The sequence below is a fragment of the Microchirus variegatus genome (genome assembly GCF_963457635.1).
Source record: "Microchirus variegatus genome assembly, chromosome: 15".
Lineage (NCBI taxonomy): Eukaryota > Metazoa > Chordata > Actinopteri > Pleuronectiformes > Soleidae > Microchirus > Microchirus variegatus.
In genome coordinates, this window is record NC_139816.1 from 19,395,414 (window position 1) to 19,417,537 (window position 22,124).

General features: G+C 40.7%; 1 protein-coding gene across 3 annotated transcripts in view; it reads right to left on the minus strand.

The window, feature by feature from the left end:
* The window catches only part of ntng1a (netrin g1a), a gene marked incomplete at both ends in the record, with an annotated part of 97,491 nt that extends 81,617 nt beyond the window's left edge, over nucleotides 1–15,874 (minus strand). For all 3 annotated transcript variants that reach the window (XM_083901641.1, XM_083901640.1, XM_083901639.1), the window contains one exon: nucleotides 15,626–15,874. In XM_083901641.1, the coding sequence (XP_083757767.1) occupies nucleotides 15,626–15,874 (249 nt within the window). The remainder of the gene's footprint in view (nucleotides 1–15,625) is intronic.
* Between the last annotated feature and the right edge of the window lie 6,250 nt (nucleotides 15,875–22,124).

The following is a 22,124-nucleotide window of genomic DNA, read 5'->3' on the forward strand; positions in this document are numbered from 1 at the left end:
GACTTAACATTTAAAATGTGTGTAGTGTTTTTTCATGAAAAAGGTAATAATGATGTGGTACAAGTACTAAAAACAGAGATTAAAGTTAAGAGACATGGTGGTGAAATAATCAAGGGGGCGGTTGTGATCAACGGTAGTAGAGTGGGTTGTCTTCCAACTGAAAGGTCAAGGTGTGATCCCCGGCGATGCTAGTCCACATGCTGATGTGACCCCAACCTGCTCCTGGTGGCTAAGACAGCAGCAGTGTGTACGAATGTGTGCTAGTGTAAAGCACAGAAAATGCTCGATATAGATGTAGACCATTTACCATTATCAGAAACAATGTCAACTGTGTGGTGGAATGTTTCCTTGACCCACCAGGAATTTGAGTATATATATCGCAGCTTAATCATTGAACAGTTAAAAACAGCAGTTTCACCCGAAGTGATGGTGGAAAGGTGCAAAGTCTCAGTCAGTCAGGCAGAGCTAAACGGCTTCCAATCTCAATTGCACACCAGAGGGTGAATTTAGAGGAGTGGGTGCATTAGGGGAGCTAATTAGTATTATTACCAGGACGTATTTTATTCAGCGGGGACTAAAACAAATTGCTCAGTCACTGCAGAGCAAACGTGAAAATTAGTCTCAGATTTACTGACGGCCCAAGTGCAGTGTCACTGTTTGGTGCAGCCAGTTTGTGGTGTGGTGAGGCAACAAACTGAGAGAGAAAGATCAGAGGATCCACTCTTGCCTGTTTGCATGATTTTAGCATAGCTTAGCATGGAAAAATATACAAGCCAGACATCTCCAGTCAGACTGCTATGCTATAAGCTGGCTCTCGCAAGATGGAGAGAATCAGCATATTTATATTATTATTATATATTTTTCTAAATTCCAGGCTTTAATCACAGAACAAAATAAATCACAATGTCCTTGACTCACACTGTCGAGTGAGGAAACAAAAATATTAGAAATGGAGGCAGATGAACAAATCTGATGGGACCTGTTGTCATGCTGCTATTTGATTGGTAGCAGTTATTCAGTATTCAGCAGTATTCTGTCTAGCAGCCATCTTTCCAGGAACTAAGTGGATTACTGAAACTCTGCCATTTGGAAACAAATGGAGATTAAACAACTCACTGAGAACAGCCACTGGACATTTTTTGAATCTAAATCACTGATTAACAACGGGAAAAATATTGATTTGAAGGTGCCATATGTAAGAATGTGGCCAAAAACAGTTACTACATTCAAATTCAAAATACCGTGGTCTTTTAGGTTTCGTTTTCTGACGTAACTAACAACCCGTGGTTGCTCGGCAGCTGAGACTCTACTGACTGCAATGATTGGTAGACGGCGGTCACCTGCAAAAAAAATGATTTCAAAACATAAACATGATTTGCAGTCTGCAAATGATTTTTTTAATGCAAATATTTTGTCTGTACTGTTGTTGTTGGTGAGTTCAGTTGGTTATATGAACATTATTCCTGAGACTCTGTGACATATTAGGAGGATTTTATGGCCAGTTGCTTTAGATTTATTACATAATGCACCTTTAATGTTGAGTGTAAAAAAAAACATGGCTGAGAAGTTAACTGTCCAGGAGCAGGCTTGTTGGATCGTAGACATTTATCTGAAAGGATTATGAAACATGGATACGACAAGACTCTCTGGGTAAAACCAGACTGAAATGAGAACAAACTGTGCTCAGTCACATTATCACTTGAACTGCATTGTGTGGAAAGTGTAAACTCACCCCTCAAGTGGTAAACCTGTATTACTTTCTGGTTTTGTAGTACATTTTGTTGCCTTTCCAATTTCCGTTCCCCTACAAATGCCAAAATGGTCACACAAGGCTAGCTTTGGCATACATCTAAGCAAGAGCACACCATGAACGTAGGATGAAAAACTCTGCATGTGCTAGGCAAGTTATGAAAACGCCACACTGTGCAAGGCAGACCAAAGAGAGATGTATCTTCTATATAAAAAAATGACAGCTGATCTGTATTCATTCATTTCTCAGTATATATTTGGTATTCTCTAAAGCAGTATGGGTGATGGTGGGACAGAAAGCCAGCTAATAATACAAGTAGAAGAAAGCCTTCTATGTGAGCCAAGGGAATTCAGGCAAGGAAGTGGTAGCAGACTCATATCAAACACCAATGCTTTCCTGCCACAGAGTCTGCAGATTGGCACTTCACCCTCATGTTTACGGCGAGGAAATAGTCTGAATCCATGCTGAATGTCGTTGAAAGAGAGCCTTCAACGTGACAACAATGTGTGTCCCGGAGTAACAGCTAATGCCTGGCACCTCCAACCGAATCATTTCATTTACAGCCTCTGATGCACAAACAGAGGGGATGTAAAATGCATTTTCCCTGCCAAGTCTCTCAATCGCTCACTGTACTTGCAAATATAATGACCAGATTACCGTTTGCACCCTCGTCACGTAAGTGCCTGGCACCTCGTGGGGATGTTTCTAGCGAGTGTCCTCTCGTTTCACACAATGAAGCCCGAAACACAATGACTGCAACTAGTTTTGTAGCCACAGGAAATAAAACAACTTGTTAATTAGTGGAGCAATGGACTGAGGCAGACAGTACTGCCTCAGCAAATGACTTGGGAGATGACGAGGTTGAAATGGCAAGTGTGTACATCCCAGCACCCTTAGGCCAAAGTCCTGCAGACACTGCAGGTCTGCACCCAATTTACCCATTTCTCTCTCTCTGTCCTGACTCGGGTTCATAAAATGCTAACCATCTCAATATCCATGATGGCACTCTGCTAACCACCTTCCCTCTAGTTAAATTCAGCCCCTTCTGTCCTATTCTCAACCCACAGAAAGGGCCTGTAACTCTTGACTGCGCTTAATCAGGAGGATTGCTTATTAACGAAAAGCTCTTGGGTCCTTCCTAAATTGGGCAGAGGACAGTCTCACCAGTGCGATAACTGCAGATTTATGTCAGAATTAGGTGTAAATAGCTGCACTGGTTATTCCTCTTCTTTAATTAAGCCAGCACATTTTCCAGGCCTTCGTTGTGTGCGGCGAGTCTGACCCTCTGTGGGCCAGATGTTAGCTTACAAAGCAACTCTGTCATGTGTGGGACGGTGCACCGAGGAGCCATTTTAGAGCTCTCCCAAAATCTCAGTGACAGCCCTTATGGTTGTGTAATTTCCTGATTGTCTACCCCTGTGTGTGTTTTAGCAGAAATGTCTTTTTTTGTCTCTTTTAGATCGAGTAATCCAGCCTGTTTGTGTCGTCATCTCAAAAGATGGCATGGCAGTAAATGTCAAATTAGCAACTTAATAGGACAGTATCTCTGTCAACTCTGTTTTATAAAGACAGGTCCATCTGTGGGCTTCTCATCTCTCTGAGTGTCATTATTTTATGCTAAAAAAAAAAAAAAAGGTCCCAACAAACTTTACACATGCTCAGCTGCTGTCTGTGCTCAGAAAACTGCCTAAGACGAGCAGCCGAAAAATGCTCTTATGCAGTTCACGAGGGGGTACTCGTGTTCAGATTCAGCATTCAATTTCCATCAGGGATAAGGATGATATTGATTCAGAGTTAGCCCGCTGTTCAGTGAGGGCCAGACAAAACAGATCTTAGGGTTTGGGAGCTGTCAGTCAAGATAATCCATGCATGATTTTTGAAAGATGTCAGGGCAATGGCCTCACATTTCTCTCAAACAAGAAAGAAGACAGAATGGACCTAAAAGCTGTTTGAGAGGAGCGCAACACTCTCATATTACACTTCATCCATCCATCCATCCATCTTCTACCGCTTTATCCTCACATGAGGGTCACGGGGAGCGTCGTGCCAATCTCAGCTGACATAGGGCTATAGGCGGGGTACACCCTGGACAGTTCACCCATTCCATCACAGGGACAGATATAGAGACAACCATTCACTCTCACACCTATGGTCAATTTAAAGTGTCCAATTTGCCTAATCCCTATATTGCATGTTTTTGGACTGTGGGAGCAAACCGGAGAAAACCCAAGCAAACACGGAGAACCGACCGGGTCACAAACTCAGGTCTTCTTGCTGCAAAGGCAACAGTGCTAACCACGACACCGACCACCCGTGGCTTCTATTAAACTTCAGTCCACTTCAAATATTTCACCCTATTCTTCTGGATTACATTTGTACATGCTATTACTTTGAATCAATTGCAACAAGTCATATGTTCTGGTTATTAATCAATTTGCCTTTAAAACCTATCATTTCTTTCTCACCCACTAATCAGTCCTGCAGAAATGACTGTACTTATGCACACAACTGATATATTAAAAGTGGACATAGTCTTCCGGTTTGTCGGGTGAGGCAGTAGCCACAAGGGGGGCAGCTCTGCTGGTTGCAAATAAAACTTGGGGAAATTAAACTACTTCTCACTCGATTTACAATGTCAGTAAACATCTGAGGAGTAAATAGTCTCAACTGTTTCGTGGCTGCTTAAACGTCCTCATTTAGAAGAAACTTGACGATAAGGCACTGCACATATAAGTGGACACCACTGGAAATGACACTAGTATAATCCAGTAGTTGCAGGTGAAGTCAACATCACTACCGGATGGACACTTGACACCCAAGCAGACAATAATGTTTATCATTTCATGCTATTTTTCTAACGAAGCCAAGTCACATATGTGATCCTTTGCAAACCCAGACAAAAACTTCACCTGCCTCAGTTCAAACCACGCTCAAGAGACTGAAATAAAATATAAAAAGTAACCACTTCCACATAGTCACCAATCTCCATGCTACCTTTTATTAGCCCTGCTTTCGAACATATCCACACCTCGAGAAAAAAAAAAAAAAGCATTTTCAAAGGGTGCAATGGAAGGTGTCACATTTCTTTAGTAAATTCTTCTTTTCTGATGTTTCTAATATATCTGAGAAGACAACGAGCTGCAACTGTACTTTTTATTATTATTATTATTATTATTTGCAGTCAGGATGACGTGAACACATCACACAAAAGTAATCCCAGGGTATGTGGCCTACATGTGACTGGCATCTGAATACTGCAGTGTTGAGTTGTCAGCACGACACAGAGTCGCTCACCTGCGACACCTACACCTCACAACATAGGTGTAATTGCAGTTTGTCTGAGGGTGGTGTTGATAACAAAAACTGTAATTTTCCATCTCTTTTTTGTCTTTTTTCTTTACACCAGCACAGCAGTTCACACCAGTTTGACTTACACAGTGGCATGCATCTTAAAATAGATGTGAACAGTTATTTAAAATACTAAGATGTGAGCTGTGGTACTGAATTCATGAAAGCCTGCAGTGTGGATGTAGATAGAGAAATACATAAATAGAAACAGACGCCCGCGCGCGCACACACACACACGCACACATCACAAAAAAAAACGGGTATTTATTTTGCTGACAAAGGACAGGAGGCACTGCTGCTTTGAAATGCTGAGTAGGAGCATGTGCCATGGTTGTAGGAGCATCTGACCCCCCGCCGTGGATAAAAATGAAGGATGAGATTAATGGAATAGCTCTAATTCAGAATACTCACACTTATTTGCTGTAATTTACATTAACAGGCCCTGACATGCATAAATGAACTCATGAGTGCCATGTCTTTGGGCAATGTAAGCTTGTCTGTGTTGGCCGGCATGAGCGTTTCGCCTGCCATTTATTTCCCATATCCCAAAGAGGGAGGGGGGATATTGTGAAGATCAGTGCTCAAGCAAGTGGGTCCTGGGAAATCAGTGCCAGAGGTTTAAAGATCAATTAAATTTAACAGCAACAGCTTCTGCAGCAGCCCACTACTATATTTCATGTCTTTTTTTTTTTTTATTCTCCAAGTCTTGTATACAGGAGAAGAAGATGATGTGTGTGTGTGTGTGTGGGTTCCAGACCATAATTTTCCATGAATGACAAACTGTGAAATGCAACCTAAGCCCACTTTGCCATACAAAGGCTTTAGAGCCCTAAGAGGAATAGAAAACAAAAGGGGGTAAAACTCATTTGATAAATTGCAGACTATACATGATAGAGAAAAAAACAAGCAGTGTCCTCGAAAAACCCATATTTCTGATTTGTATTATGCACAAGTCAAATCCAGTGAGTGCAGTGAGCGTTCGACCATGAGACAAGTCTTTATTTCTCTGTGATTTGTAGTCAATAGCGAGAGCCTTTAACATATTCAGAGGCTAAATCTGAGCTATGAGGTATCATTGCCTCCTTGACATATGTTCAATACTAATTTTCTAGGAATTCATCATTTCACTATGTGGAAACCAATGCCGAATAAAACATGTTTTTGTTTCCAAATATGAAACATTTGAATGAATTCATTCTTCTCCGTGCGAACAAATAGTATCCGATTCTCTGCCTCTCCAAGCTTTCCTTTCGGCACTTTTTGGCAAAGGAGGAAATGTCTTTTTTTTTCCCTCTCTCCAAACTTTGAAAATAAAAAAGTCAGCACAAAACCCTGTGGGAGGTGGGAGTCAAGGAGACCCACTCTTATCTTGTTATGGCAGTGTAAACGGTGAAGCAACACCGAGCACCTTGATGGAGCCCAGATAGACAAGTCACACGCTCACACAGCACAACATCACAGAGGAACACCTGATGTTTTCTGCATACCAACTATTCGCCAACTTCACTTTTACAAACTTTTTCTCCCTGAGAGTGGGCGCACCCCTCCTGTTTGCAGCGTTTTTTAATTTCCATTCACACAGAAAAGCAGGGAAAAACAAAACAGCATGATAACAATGTTGAACATCTCTGACGCTTTGGCAACACTGTTCACCTGACATTCATGCCAATAGAGATTGTTCAAAGTTAAAACATTGAAAAGAAGGATGTCTTTTGTCAGTCGATCATCCAGTTTTACTGTAGGAGTAGGAGGTTGACATGGGGATTTTAGCATATACAAATGTATCTTTGAAGCATATAAACATCAATTTGGATAACACGACTTTATCTTTGTTCACTGGACAACATGATTTTCACTCATTTGCAGCTGCTTTTGTTTGGTGCTCTAACTGTATAAGTTATTTTTTGGTACCTGAGTCAGGATGTGATTGGCTCTCATTAAAATGAGGTCTTTCATGTGTTTGTTTTGGTTTGGGTAGTCTGGGACATGTGAAGAACATTACCCTGCATAAATCCAATCTTATTGAAATGCATGGTCCATATGATGGACAATCATGTTGCCCGTATGTTCCATACATTTCATAAATGATCCACGACTAGTAAATACTAATAAACTAAAATGTGAGACACGTGGCCATTGCAGGAAGTGTGTCTTTTTTGCCAACACCTTTTAATGGACTTCTCTTAAGCTTGGTCTGGGCTGACTGACAAGTCTGTTTTAGCCTTGACACTCGAAGACCTGGAAGCACGAGTGGTAGGAGGAAATAAGAAAATTCAGCCAGTGTTCGACGCTCATGCAAACTTTATGGCAGGATCGGTCAGAGAGAATATGATGAGAGCCTCCTGTGACTGCAGTGTGTATAACCTTCAAACTGGCCGGAAAGATACAGCCCTGACTGTCCAACAGCTTTGTGCTGTGATAGACAATATCTGACGAATTCTCACTGCACTGGTAGTTTTTCAGCTGAATCTATCAAACTACAATAAAAGTGTGTTATGCTGCTGAGTTGAGATTAGGGGGAACATGGGAGAAAAAGACAAGCAGGCTGCAGGTTTCAAAGAGGCATGTTTGTAGGTTACAGATACAGGATCCACAGAGAATCTGACGACAGTTTGTCTCAGGACTAAAAAGTTCAGGTGGACTTTTTTTTTTGCCATTTTCAAAACATCTTCTTGGATTTAACCACTGCAGAAAACAAATAGTGTTTCTCTAATTTAAGGCTCCTCTCTTAGTAGAGCAGATAGTACTTCCCACTCAGGTCCTACAGAGACGAGGCGAGACTCTCTCCTGGAATTCTTGGAAAGCATACATGGAACAAGCTAGAAAGAGTCTGCAGATTATGGTGTCAAGGTGTTTTATTGGCAACAAACCAATGTTATGACAATATTTTTGTTGACACCAAAAGTACTTTTATTTTTTACCTATATCTATTCTGCACTAAAGACCAGAACATGCATTATTTTCCTTAATAATCTGCGGGAGTCATTTGAATTTTAAGCATTCTGTACATTGGAATGGTCCTTCTGCAAGGTCCAATGACATAACATCCTGGCTTTGAGAAGCACCAAAATGTTTCGAATGTTCAGTGTTGGGCATCCAATTTGTTGGTTACACGAAGACGAGTGGTCAAAGTGAAGCATGTTCTGTGTCTGACATAGACCCAGAAATGCTGTAGCCCTGAACTTTGCATGTGTTACACACTAGAGCTACTATTGGAAGGGTAGCTCATGTGACTATGTGAAATCGTCACAAAAAAGCAATACAAGAATGGATACACAAATGACCCAAAAGGGCTATTTAACACTGTTCATATTTATGTGCAAAAAACGCTGAAATCACGCGGAGATGGACTCCAAGGCTGAGAGAAATGGATTGGGATAATTCACAATACAGGGCATGGAGTATGCTGCTTTCAGCCTGGCTTGGTATTAGCACTTAATATTTCCAGGGTCATTGAGTGCATTGTTGGTTGGATTTCAGATACTGATAACTGATTGTTGGGCTAATTGTGGCCAGTTAGAAAATGTTAGAATCTAACCCAGACCTTTGTTGTTATTTTCAGTCAATTATGTTCACATTAACCTTAACATTTGAGACGAATACCAGTTATGTCATCATCTCACCCCAAGGTTAACGAGACTCCAAAGCTCAAAGGAAAGAAAGGAAAATATCAAAACCTCATAGTTATTTTTTTCATATATTAACTGTATTATCAGAAGGGTCTAATTCAGGTTGGGTTAACTGACAGATTGCAGCGACCTGCTGCTGCAGACTGACTGCAGCTTTAACCTTGCTGAACTAAATGTACTTTATGGCTTGTAGATGATGACAACAGCTGCTCTGCTCGTAAAGGAGAATGTTTTCTGTCAAGTGCAGCCATCAATGTGCACTATGGTGCTTTGTTTGCTACCTTAACTTCAAATTAAAATTGTTTGTAGTGGGTTGATTGGACTAATTAATTAAGTCACATTAAAAAATTTTATTCCCTTGAGCACAGACTGAAGCCAAGTGTGGACAATTTGTATCTCAAAAGCTGCCTGTTGGGGAATTACGCAGGAATAAGAACAGCAGAACAGATATGTACCACTAGTCACACACACACATTCTTGTTTAGCATTTCTAGTGACGCCATTTAACATCACAATGGCATGCGTAACCTAAACCTTTTTCTAACCCTAAAACGAAGTACAGAATGTCCTCACTTCTTGTGGTTTATATATGTTTTTGGTCCTCACAAAGTATGTACAAGTACACACACCCACACTCACAGAGAGTCTTGAGATTCTTGTATAGTATTCTTGGTGAGGACACCCATAGGCATAATGCATCCCCTTTAAAGTTGTGAGGATGAGCCAAAATGTCCTCACAAAGACAGGCTTCAATCAAAATGTGTCATCACAGCCCACAACATTCATGTACAGTACAGTATTCTTCATGTATGAGGGAAGTAATAACGCTTTATCTGTCTGTCTAATCAGGATCACCTTGGGAAAAAGGTCAGATTTGTAACACAATGTAAAATGGAGCTCACAGCAAAACACACCTCGAGAATCCATTACCGGAGCCTGACATGGAGACAAACACTCATCAGACATGTTTGAACAATAAACAATTAATCATATTTAGACAGAATTTCAAGTAACCACATTAAAACAAGATGCACAAATTAAACCAAAACACCACAAAGCTGCTAAAAACTGCAAAATGCCTTGTCTTCCCCTGAAGAGAAGCTGACAGCACTGCTACACTCTTAGAGAAAATGGGTTCTAAAAGAGTCCTTCTACAAGGGCAGAGGGTCTACCTGGAACCATTAGCCTCTAAAAAAAACCTTTATCCGAAGAAAGGGTTTTTCAAGGGTTCTTGGTAAAACTAATGGTTCCCGTAAGAACCATTTTGATCCAGAGAACCCTTTAAAACCCCTTTCCTAAATAAAGGATTTTAAAAGGGTTCCAGGTGGGTTCCAGGTATAAAAAAAAGGGGTCTATGGGTACAAGCAGAAGAACCTTATCTGGTTATACTTCTTCTACTGCACTTTTATTTCTAAGAGTGTAGGGCTGGGTCATACTTTTACCACCGACAGCAAGGGAAGCTCTGCTTTATCTAAAATGTCATAAAATAAACTGTCAAATACGCACTATTGTATTTACATTTCATTACTAAAAGTGGGCTAAAAGCAATCAACCAATATGACTAGTTCCTCCAGAATCAGCTATTTATCACAGGTCATCCGATACATTAAAACTGGTGGAAACTCAGTTATAATTGATCGATACGAGACAGCACGGCGTAGCTGTTTTCACTGCGGTGAGCTAGATAGTGATCGGATAAATGTGACAAAATCATCACTTACAGCCAAAGAGCTGCTATGCATTTCTGCATGTGTGTACATGCCCGTGGCTCTGTTCATACTTTAACAAGGGTCAGCGTCAGTCTGGTAATGTGTAGTGTGTTAGAGCCTAGCAGACTACTCTGAATAGATGTGGAAAGCACATCTATTCAGTGATGGAAGGCACAATCTGCACAGGTAAGCATGGGGATGATTTAAAGAGGAACAAGGAGGACTAAATGACCCGAGGATCAGAAACACCTGAGATACCCAAAAGTTCAACAGGTACCCAAAAGTTCGACAGTTCAAACTGAAAATGAAATATCACTACTGGTTGCAAAAGCGTCTGTGTTATTCATTAGAGCTGACATTCATATTTAATATACACTCAACAAAAATATAAACGGACGAAGAAAAACTTGCAGTTATTGTTATGCGACAAAACAGAGTAACTATCCAGTACAACTATATCAATAGTGTGGCTTTAATTTGCGAGCATTAGGATCAATTTCAAAACAAAAGTCCCGGAATAATGGCGAGAAGAACACAATGGGGGTCGATGATCCAAGTTCACAAACTTCAATAACGTTTGTGAACGTTGTGAATTGACACAATATTGTGTGTCCACAATTAGCCTCACGCAGAGCGGTACACCAGAGAAGCACGGACATCACCAGGTTGTCGATCGTGGCCTGGAATGATCGTGGAATGATGCACATTCAGTTGTGTTGCCACAGCTGTAACGCTCAACCCAGCACTCAGCCCCCACATGATTTGTGACATCTGTGACATATTGACAAGTGACAAAAGTCCACATTTTGGTGTGCCCTTTTATTGACCAGACCATAAGGAGTGTCTGCGTACTGGTCACTCTTATTGACCACCACTCTGCCATGCTCCATGACTCTCGTGAGTTAAAATACTCAATATGAGATTGTAGTCAATAGGAGTGGCCAAGTGACACTGGACTACTGGGTTTGAGCAAAACAAATCATTCCATAAACAAATGCATCAAGAATCTGAGCAAATGTCATGACATTCTATTTTTGTTCACCATTTCAAGTTTGTGCGTTTATATTTTTGTTGAGTATACTATTTTAAATGGTGTCTCTACATTAGAAGGAGACAACTGTTGAGCTATCAATCCTTCCCTGATGTGTCAGTCTGCAATGTTGTGTTTTATTTACCTGACTGCAAAGCATAATGCACCATCCATCAAACTCATGTACCACACAATGCAAGAGTAGAACAATATATATGACTCAAACACTGTTGACAGGAGTACACGGAGTCCTAATGTAAAAATCTAAACAGGAGTTCCACCTTAACTGGTTCATCGAACTTTGCCAGTGGTTAGAGACGAAGCCAGCATCCAATTTTTACACCTTAAATCATTCCAACATGCTATGCTACATGTTTCATTAGCTGGGCAAAAGAAGTACAACAGCATGCTTTTTCATGGCAAGGCTTTTGATGACCCTCTCACCGGTGCCAAGACAGGAGAAAGAGCCACATGCTGCACAGCCATTTTAATAATCTGCTTCCTTTCCTCATTTAGATTTGATTGGCTATGAAATGCACCGGCCTGCCAGGGCTCAGGTTTCAGCATTCATCAGCACTTCCTGGTTGTAAATAGATGGCACAAATAGAGACATTAGTACATGAATGGGGACGCATAAAGACAGGCGCACACTCATACACTTCTTAAGGGAACTATAAATTATAAAGTTACTCCTAGAAAGGTGGTTCTTCTATGTTTAATGCCATGTGCATCAGATATTATAGCCTACACATGCAAGTTATGTGCAGTGACACTGAACGTTATTTCACTTGAAACCACACAGGCCGTGTTCACATGACATGTCACAGAAGGAGAAGCACCTGGGCCTCTTCTCCCTTGACAACCTCAAGTTGGAGACCAGGAATCTCTGCAATGGAGCTTCTGTTTACCGTATGGCACAAGGGCTGGACATTGCTGCACTATTCATCAAGGTTTATGATCCTGTGATAAGAAGTTGGTGAAATTTGGAACAAGAATCCACTTCCTCGAAGCGCGGACGCACTCGCTCGACACTCTCGTCAGGGCGTGAGAGTGTGCAACCTGTCCACATTTTTTAAAGGCCAGTCTGAGTCTAACTGGAGGGGACAGTGAAATCTCATATGATGGCAAATTCATGTGCCGGAGTTCAGTGAATGCCAGCTTATTGCTCTAGAAAAGGTCACTGGGCTCGAAGCAGACTGTAAAGTGTTTGTGTGTGTGTGTGTGTGTGTGTGTGTGTGAGTGTGCTGTCTGCATTTGTCTGTGACCCTGAGATGAAGGCCGCAACCTGAGATAACCATGCTCATATGAGCACCACGCCCTCGAGCTGCTGCCTCTCTCTCTGTCTCTGTCTCCTCACAGGCTTTGGTGTCCGTTACCTTCAGCACTCCAGGAAGCAGACACCGGGCTTTAAGATACACCCGCCTCTGTGAGCGTAAAATCAATTACCAGAGAGATGAAATTCTCCGATAACATGGCCTAATGATAATTGCCCTGAATCTGCAATGATCCGACTTACGATACAAACAACTATTGGCATTGTAGCTGCACACCGGCTGCCAGAGTAGCTGGAATATCAATGATAATTATTCCAATGCTGATCTGGAGCCATGTTACTGTCAGGGGTAAACATAAACCAATTAGCTTCTATGGTAAGCATCGGGGGTCATATTTCACTGGCGTTTGTGTGATTTGTGATTAGTTGAGTACAGTTCATAGAGGAAAAGGTTATGAGGGGATCCAGCCACTGCGTCTTTAATTGAAGCACTCCTCTCAAATTGACTGGCGGTGACATGAGGCAAGCAGCACGAGACTAACTGCCGCTAATTTAATAGGCACTAATCAGACTGTTAAAAAGCTTGTAATCATGATGATAATAATTACAATGATTGAGTTCAGATCAGACCCAGCTGATGGACATTAACACACGATTCAACCAGTTTCAGAAGCTACAACCGGATTCAAGTTCAAGTGTGAACCGTAGGTCATGAGACCTCTCGCCCGGTTTAACGGCATCTCACCACCTCAACCCGCCGCGTCACTCAACGCCTGTTTACCCAACATTGGGTGATCATGGGAGTTTTCAAAAGTGCCTGAGAGATGTCGGGCTGAATAATGTGTCCTATGAATAAAACACATTAGCTACAAAACATGTTGAATAATTCACATTTTGGAGCTTCCATATCGCCCCACGCAGGAGATATTAGTTCTGCAGTCAGGGTTTGCTTTGCACTGAGTCCTCGGAATCACTGTCTCTCTTCCATGCTCACTCCCTCTCACTTCCCTCTTGATCATTCTCTCACTGTCTTTGTCATCTGTGTTTTGTTAATCCCTCTCCGCTCTCAGCTGACTTTCTGCTGATGCGACCGTCTATTTATACTCCTCAAGTTACTACTTTCCTGGAACATCTCAGTGTTTATCTAAAGGGCTCTTGAAGCCGTTGGAGTGGAGTGCATTTGTTCTGAGGGAATCTTTGATGACTTGGTAACACACGACGACTCAAAATGGACTCATCACTGCGTGTTAATCGCAAGCGACCAGCTGTGAGTTTCAAAAGAAAAGAGGGACCTGGAGAGCGGAACAGAGCGGTTTCTGATAATTAAATACTTGACCTAATATGCAGCTTTCGCTCATTTTATTTTCAAGCTCCACCAGGGATTTATGTTTTTTTCTTTTGATTGCGATGTTTTTCGCAGCATCACAGCAACTTTAACGGGGCAAACCACTCATCCAATCACTGCTTTTTATTGCGCTGTTTAAATTTTAAATCCCTCTCATTTAACAAAGCTGCACATCTGAGGCACGAGGAGTTTACTTCTGTGCAACAATATGGAGCCTTTTTTTTATCAACTAGTCAATTGTGGCAAATTTGATTTGTGATTCTTTCACTAAATTAAACTGAGCTAGTTTTTTTTCCCCCAAACGACCTCATTATGAAAATGCTTTGGTTGAAAAACAGCATGAAGAAATCACGTTTTTAAACAAAAAGGTTAATTGGTTAAATTTTAATTGCATCGTTTCTGTTGTGGGTTAAGTAAAAAAAAAAATCAAGAAAACAATCAAACAAAATGGTGCTTACGGCTAAGTGTTGATGTCAGTGCGTTAACAAGCTCACAGTGACAATATTTTTAGACCTGTTACTGCAGTTTCTAAGCAGTGTCACTTGTTTTTGACAAATCCATTTTGTTTGCACCAGAAGAAAATCTCAAATGCCTATATTATGGCTCTTTGTCCTGAAACTGGGTACATTTAATTTGATCCAAAAGAGTGGATATGAATATCTAAGTAGCTACCGGGATAACCTGGCTAAATATTGTATGGAAATGCATTTTGAGAATAAAAAAAAACTAATCAGTGGTGAATGCTGAGACTGATTATTATACTATGATGTGTAATTATAGTGGGCCAACATGAGCATGGAAGCAGCACAACGATGAGAGTTACGAACGTAATTTATGTATTTGCACATAAATTGTGCTCCATTTATGATCTCATACAACTGATGTATTTTTAGTCCACATGTGCGCCACATCATCAAGAGATTGTACGAATTTTTAAACCACTCACTCGTCCAGCTGTGGTTAAAATGGACACACTACGACATCACTTTAAAAATGGCAGTGTTTGAATCACTTGTGTTTTTTCACATTAAGCAGGTTTTTGTGGACGCAATCGGCATCGACAGCAAATCAGACAGTGTTTGTCGTGCACACTGAGAAGCAGCTCTCTAAACAGAGGACTGTGACGTCAATGGGCACAAACCTCTAGTTCTTCATCTGCAGCCATGTGTCTAAGCCACACAGGCTATGAAAGTTTCTGTTGCAGCTTTGAGGTCAGAACAAGTCTAGCAGTAGCATGGTATACACACTTTAAAAAAAAACATTTTACTAGTTGCAGTTAGGGATGGCTAATTACCACTTTTATCACAATATATAAACTGAATTTCTACCAATACTGATATCAGTCCAATGCAGTTTTTGCCTTAGCTGTTCATATTTACCATCTCGCAAAAAACAGTAATTTCCAGCCCTTTCTCATGACATGGTCACGGTGCCTGTGCTTATTGATGCATGTATGTCTTTTATTTGTGTATTTAGGGCTTAAAGATCATATAAGAGTTGTTTTAAGGGTTTTGGATTTCTGCTCCTTTGCTTGTACTTACCAGAGCACAGTATGTCTCAGGAGGGTCCCCACAGGTGATGTTGGGGGGATCCAAAGTAACTTTCAGGTACTGGGTCATGTCTTGCGCCTCAGGCTGGCAGGCCATGTAGTCCCAGGTTAGGCCTTCGTCTGTGTAAATCTGCGACTTGCATACATCGTAGTGGCCCCACGCCGCAGGGTAGTGCTGCATGGCCGCCTGGCAAACAGCGGTCCACAGCGCCTGCAGTGTCAATGCAAAATGGAATCGCATGACTGGTCCTCTCTTTCAGCTCCTTCTCAAGGAGGTATAACTCCTGAAGATGTGCGCGAGCAAGGGCTCCTTCTTGTTCTTTGTCTTACTGCAGCTCACTCAGCTGGAGTAAGGAGGCATACCAAAGTCCCTTCAGGGAGCGAGGGTTTGGTTCAGAAGTGTGTTGTTCGTCTGTACTATGTCTCGCTCTGGAGCAGGGGATACGACGATGATGTTGAGGTTACCAACCCATTGAGAAGATAATAGGAGAGGATTGAGGGAGGGAGAACGACAGTGGAGGAGAAGGTGGCAGAGGGGTGGGGCGAGGTGAAAAGGAGATAGCCCCCTGACACGCTGTTAGGAAGATGAGTGACAGGTCTTCTCAGCTTGCCTTGCTGTCAGTCATGGTCTGCGTCCTGTGTGGCAATACGGCTGCAGAGAAATGAGAAAGAGAAGAAGGAGGGGGGTTGAATATTGACAACAAGGAAACACTAGCTGGCGTCACGGTGTAGGTAAACGGGTGTACGTGTGAATGAAAGCTTATAAGAGGTGCCATGTTGGTATTTTTGTGCATCAGAAGACTAAAACAAAATCCGTAAGTGACACCATCAGGTTAAATTGGATCGCACCGCTTTCACATCAAACACTCTTCTCACTCTTCCGTGTTACAGCTACCTCTCCCACCCTTAGCCCTGTATAATCAACACTGCATGGGCGACAATGGTAAAGTGTGTACATTAAGATAGAAAAAAAAAACAATGAGGAAATAACATGTTTCAATGTCTAAAACATTACACAGCAACTTTAGCATGTTCCAGTTCAGTATTTCAGTTTTAGTCCGTGGGAACTGCTATTAATAAAGACATATAAAGTGGCGAGAAAATAACAGACAGTGATGTTGCTTCCATCACACAGTGAATAAAATATCCTCTTGACTCACAGTATTCCAAATTGGCAACATCAGCTCTATTGAATCCTAATATTTTCCATATTATCAAAGAGCACGGACACCAAGATCCACAGGAAACTAAAACTCTGGAAATACATTTGCATCATCGTTGTTATCTATAAAACATATTAATTAATAGAGTTTTTACCTGGATGTCATGAAACAAATGTGATAAAATAATGGTGAATAGTTCTGTAAATTAAATAACTTTTCAGACACAAGAACAAGGTGTAGACACCAGACTGTAATATTCTTGTTATCAGGCTGTTTGGACTTGATGGCAGAAATGGTTCAACACTGGTGTTCACCAAATGAATGAAAGAGCTGAGCTCAGAGTCTGGTTGTGAGAACTCAGTTGAAGATAACGAGGTGGCAACTAACTTTATTCAGTCCCAGTTTGCAATTTATAAATACCCTGTGACTGTTTTCAAGTTTCATCTGTTAAATGGTAGATCTGTCCACAGCCGGAGCCACTGCACTATATCACATGCAGTGATTTACTTCCCTGGATACAACGCATTCATTTATATCTGCCAACCATTGTGGGTCATGGCCCATCTTTTCCTTTCGCTTAAAGATTGTTTTTGTTTTTTTTCTTCAAATATGTCGCTTGATCATTTAAAATTATTTCCCCTACACCAGATCTCATTGCCATCAATCTGAAAAGTCTTCTTTGACATCTTGAAAATCTCGAATTAGATATTTAAATGTTCTATGACCCCATTAAAACACACATTTGCTATAAAACCATAAAATGTCGAGTATGTGAGATTCTTCTGCAGGTATGTAATGTCATAAGATTTTAAAATCAACCCATGACTCAGCTCAAATGTTCACAAAAGAAAAATGCCACAAAGATACTCAAAAAAATAGAAATTAAAAATCATACAAAAATAAGTGTAAAACTTATGCTGTTTATCCGTATAATTTTAACTCATCCAGACGTATACATACCACACATTCCCACAGTATACAGGGCTCAAAGGTTCTTTCTAATGAGATTTAATTATCTTTTTTTTTGTCAAATAAAAAACGGAATATCTATAAGATTTAAATGTGTTTCCCCATGTTTCAATGCAGTAGGTTATACAGTGGTATGCAAAAGTTTGGGCACCCCTGTACATGTTCATGATTTTCCTTTATAAATCATTGGTTGTTTGGATAATACATTTCAGTTAAATATATCATATAGGAGACAAACACAGTGATATTTGAGAAGTGAAATAAAGTTTATGTGATTTACAGAAAGTGTGCAAGAATTATTTCAACAAAATTAGGACGACTAGATGGAAATTATTATACTCCCCCAGTACATCATCAAAAATCTCACAGTGTGTTTAATGGCAAAGCAACACAACCTGTGAAATATTTGAACAATAATGGAAAAACAGTTGTGTATGGACACGTAACATATAAGGCTACACTTTTGAATTAATGCCATGGGGATTTTAATTTATATATTATTTTTTGTTTTGTTTGTTTCATGTGGTGTTCGATGTGTGATGCAATCATTAGCGTTACCATCGCTGTAATTTCTCTGTGACCAGAAACACAGCTGGATGCAAGTTAGCTGAACCTGTGGATAGAGGATTCTCACGCAGGTTTGATGATTTTACACTGCAGGTGACTGATGGAGATTAAAAGTCACAGACACGTGGAACAGACGCTTTTGAGAACAGCGGCAGTTGGGGGAGGATATTCTTGTCGCGCATACATGTGCACATGATGTGGCACACTGACGAGGTGACGTAGTCGCGAATGGTATTTATTGGAACGTCGGCCTGACGATACTTTGCCAGATTTCACACATTCATATACATGATTTAGCTTATTCAACATACAAACTGAGTGTGTCATAATGGTGAACTGGATATTTGGATCTGTACCAGATATTTGAATTAGGTTGTTAAAATCATCATTCACAGAAATAACCAAGATCGGGGGTAAAGTTCTAAAAACATTATTCTAAAAATTCTCAGATCTGCACCACGGGTGCACCCATGGTAAATTGCCATGGGAAAAATACACAACTCTATATGGACATCCTGGGAGTATGTGTTTATAAGTCACATATACAGGCTTAAAAAATACCCTTTTTTCTTATTATTATGTGTTGTTTAGTCAGAGTTATGATACATTTTTAGTAGTGATATGAAGGAGCAATAATTGTGCAGAAGTCACAAAATAGACTGTTTTTCTTCGTAAAAACGAGCCAAGCGAACAATGAACTGTGACATATTTCCAAATTTCACAAATTCAATCCAATTTTAATCATTTTGAGTACTTTTTGCTCATGTGTGTTTATTATCAGATTGCCTATATGCTGTGCTGAAAAAAAAGGATATAAGACACTCTATGTTGCACATTCTTATAGTCTCCGTATATAAGGTACGCTTTAACATAGTAATGGGAAAAAATCAGCCGAAATGCTCTGAGTTGCATGGGTTAAAAGTAAATGAAAATGGAAATTTACGATATATGCCGTCGCACATATCCCGAATTTAATACGATTTGTGAAAGAGCAAAATAAAAAAAAATCCACCCTATCACTCAAAACAAGTTTAATCCACGAATGTGATTGGAAACTGGGCTTTAATTTTGCCGCAGATGATGAACACTGCACAATCAGTAGAAAAAGAGCAAGTGGTGCAAGTCAGAGGGCGGAGGAAGGAGAAATGAAGAACCTCCGATGTAAAATGTAAGAATGTCAATGGGGGAGATGTCAGCAGGTGAAGAAGCAGCCAATTATCCAGAGGAACTCTTGGTTCTGAGCTTCCTGTTCCCATTAAGAGACATAATATTAACGTGTTAAGGAGGCGTGTAAAGGATGGCCAAAGAGTGACTCTGTGTGTTGTGTGTGTGTGTGTGTGTGTGTGTGTGTGTGTGTGTGTGTGTGTGTGTGTGTGTGTGTGTGTGTGTGTGTGTGTGTGTGTGCGTGCTTGACATGCAACCTCTGGATAAAGAGAGGCTTGAGTCATGGGTAATGAGACAACACGCTCTGGCGAGGCTTCCATAACAAGCAAAAGAGATCACAAAAGCAGGGGTCATTATCACTTCGCCATCCTGGACACAGTGGCCCCTTCCTCTCATTACTCCCTGCTTATAACCCTCTGTTGCCCCGTGGAGTCGAGGTGAGGGAGAGAGAGGCAGATGGGAGAAGTGTGGGCGTGCATTTTAAGTGACAAAAAAGGTTGTTGGGGTTTTTTTCTTTTTCTTTTTTTTTGCTTCCTCCAACCATCGATCAGTTTTGAGGACATCAGAGGAGGTGTGCTCACAGGAAGTCTGAAATTCTGCTATGTACAGGAATATACACTGCACTGTAAGGCGCGCGGCTATAAACACTTACAGTAACAGTGGGAGGTCAAAGAAGGTGAAGGTTGAGAACATATTTTTTATGTTAAACAAGAAAAAAAAAGGTTTGCCTTTCAACGTCATAATGCTCCCAGTTTAGATTGACTGTCAAAGTCTATATTTGTCCATACTGACAAGCATAATGTCAACAAAACGCCAAATGTTAGATGTCAAAAAGGACTTTAAAGAGTCAAACACTGAAGCAGAAACAAATTAAGTTGGTTTTTGACTATATTTGAAGCTGCTCACACATGGAGAGGATTGTTTTGTTATCCACCCGTGTGCATATAAAACCATTAGAAACAATAACGATCAACGTACTTCAACGATCCTTTGTTAGCAGTTCTTTTATGGCTGAACAATTCATTGTATTTTTGCAGTCAAAACAACAATTTCAAACATTGCAATTGACAAATTGCTAAAGGCTGCATCTTAATTATTCTCTTTTTGATGTTTCTATCCACACAAATTAAAAAATATATATATATATATATATTATCCTTGCAGTGGAACACACAGTAGCTAGTGTTTTGTTGGTGATGTGAAGTAATGCTCCAACACTTTTTATCAGTTCATAATTGAAGTATCTGACTGAAGAAAATGCAATTTTTACATATTTTCAACAAGTTGTTCAGCCTTAATTTAGTTATTATACTACTACTACTAATAATAATAATAATAATAATAATGATAATAATAAACTTTATCACCTTTCATACAAGGATTGCAGCTCAATGTGCTTCACAATAAAGGAACATTACATTTAAAAAGCAAATAAAACACAACACAGGGTGGAATGAAAAGGAAGAGTAAAAAAGTAAAAACCCTGTTTTAACTTTAAAAAAAACCAAAATATAAAAATAAAACAGTAAAATACAACACAGGGTGGCATAAAAAGGAGCTAGTTGACGGCTCGAGTTTAAGTTTTAAGTCTTCTTTTAAAATTATCTAGTGAGCTGGATTCCCTGATATCTAAGGGCAGTGTGTTCCAAAGTTTAGGGTGTTATGTGTGTGTTATTTCATCACATAATCTGTATAATGTACTGGACCGTGGTGTGAGTGTCGTCGCGCAGATGCATTCACATGTCAAGCTCATATTTAGTGTGAGCACAGAGAAACTCGGCACACGTGTCATTCTGCGCAGTGAAGGTCGCTTTAAAAACTTGAATACAAAATAAAAGTGACTATTTCAGGACTAATACAGGCTGTCGTTGTATTAGTGTGGCAAACCACTGAGTGTAGAACAGTTTGTACGGTCACAGCCGGCCTGAAACGATGGAGGGGCCGCACAAACCCGCTGAGGCTGCAACCTGCAAGCTCCATTTTCTATTCAATCACATGAATCTTTCACATGGCCTGTGAGGGTTTGTTTCCTTAGTTAGGTCACGCACACACACACCTACAACCACTCCCACTACCAGTGCCACCAACCGAAACAGTCGCCCATTACACCCCAACCTCGTGCGGTTCTCTGCATCGGCCCGAGCCTGAGAAACAGCCCCTAGTGTCCACTTTGATTTCATCCCCAGGGCCACTCGAGCGTGACTGAGTGTTTCTCCAAACCGCGGGGGGAAACGTTACATGTGTGTCCCCGCATCAGCTCTTTACTGTTCAAAGAGTCACTTGTGAATCATGCATGTCTTCCAATGAACAACAATAAACACGGCCTTCGTTTTACACGCTGCTCATTCCCTTTTTTTGCAGCGCCTTTTATCCTAGTTCGGACTACATCTGCAAATTTAATTTAAAACTGTTTTCCTTCCTCTGTCAGCAAACACTTCTTCTCCCACCTTTCCTCCTTTCAATTTTTCCTCATATTGATTGTTGCATTTTTTGTTGACCAGTGTTTGTTTAGGATCAGCACTTTCCTCCTCACTGTCGGCCGGGCCGTGCCAACATTTCCCACCGCCCCAGAAAATGAGTTTTTAGCCGTTCCTTAATCAAAAAGGCCCAGTTTTCCTCACCTGGGAC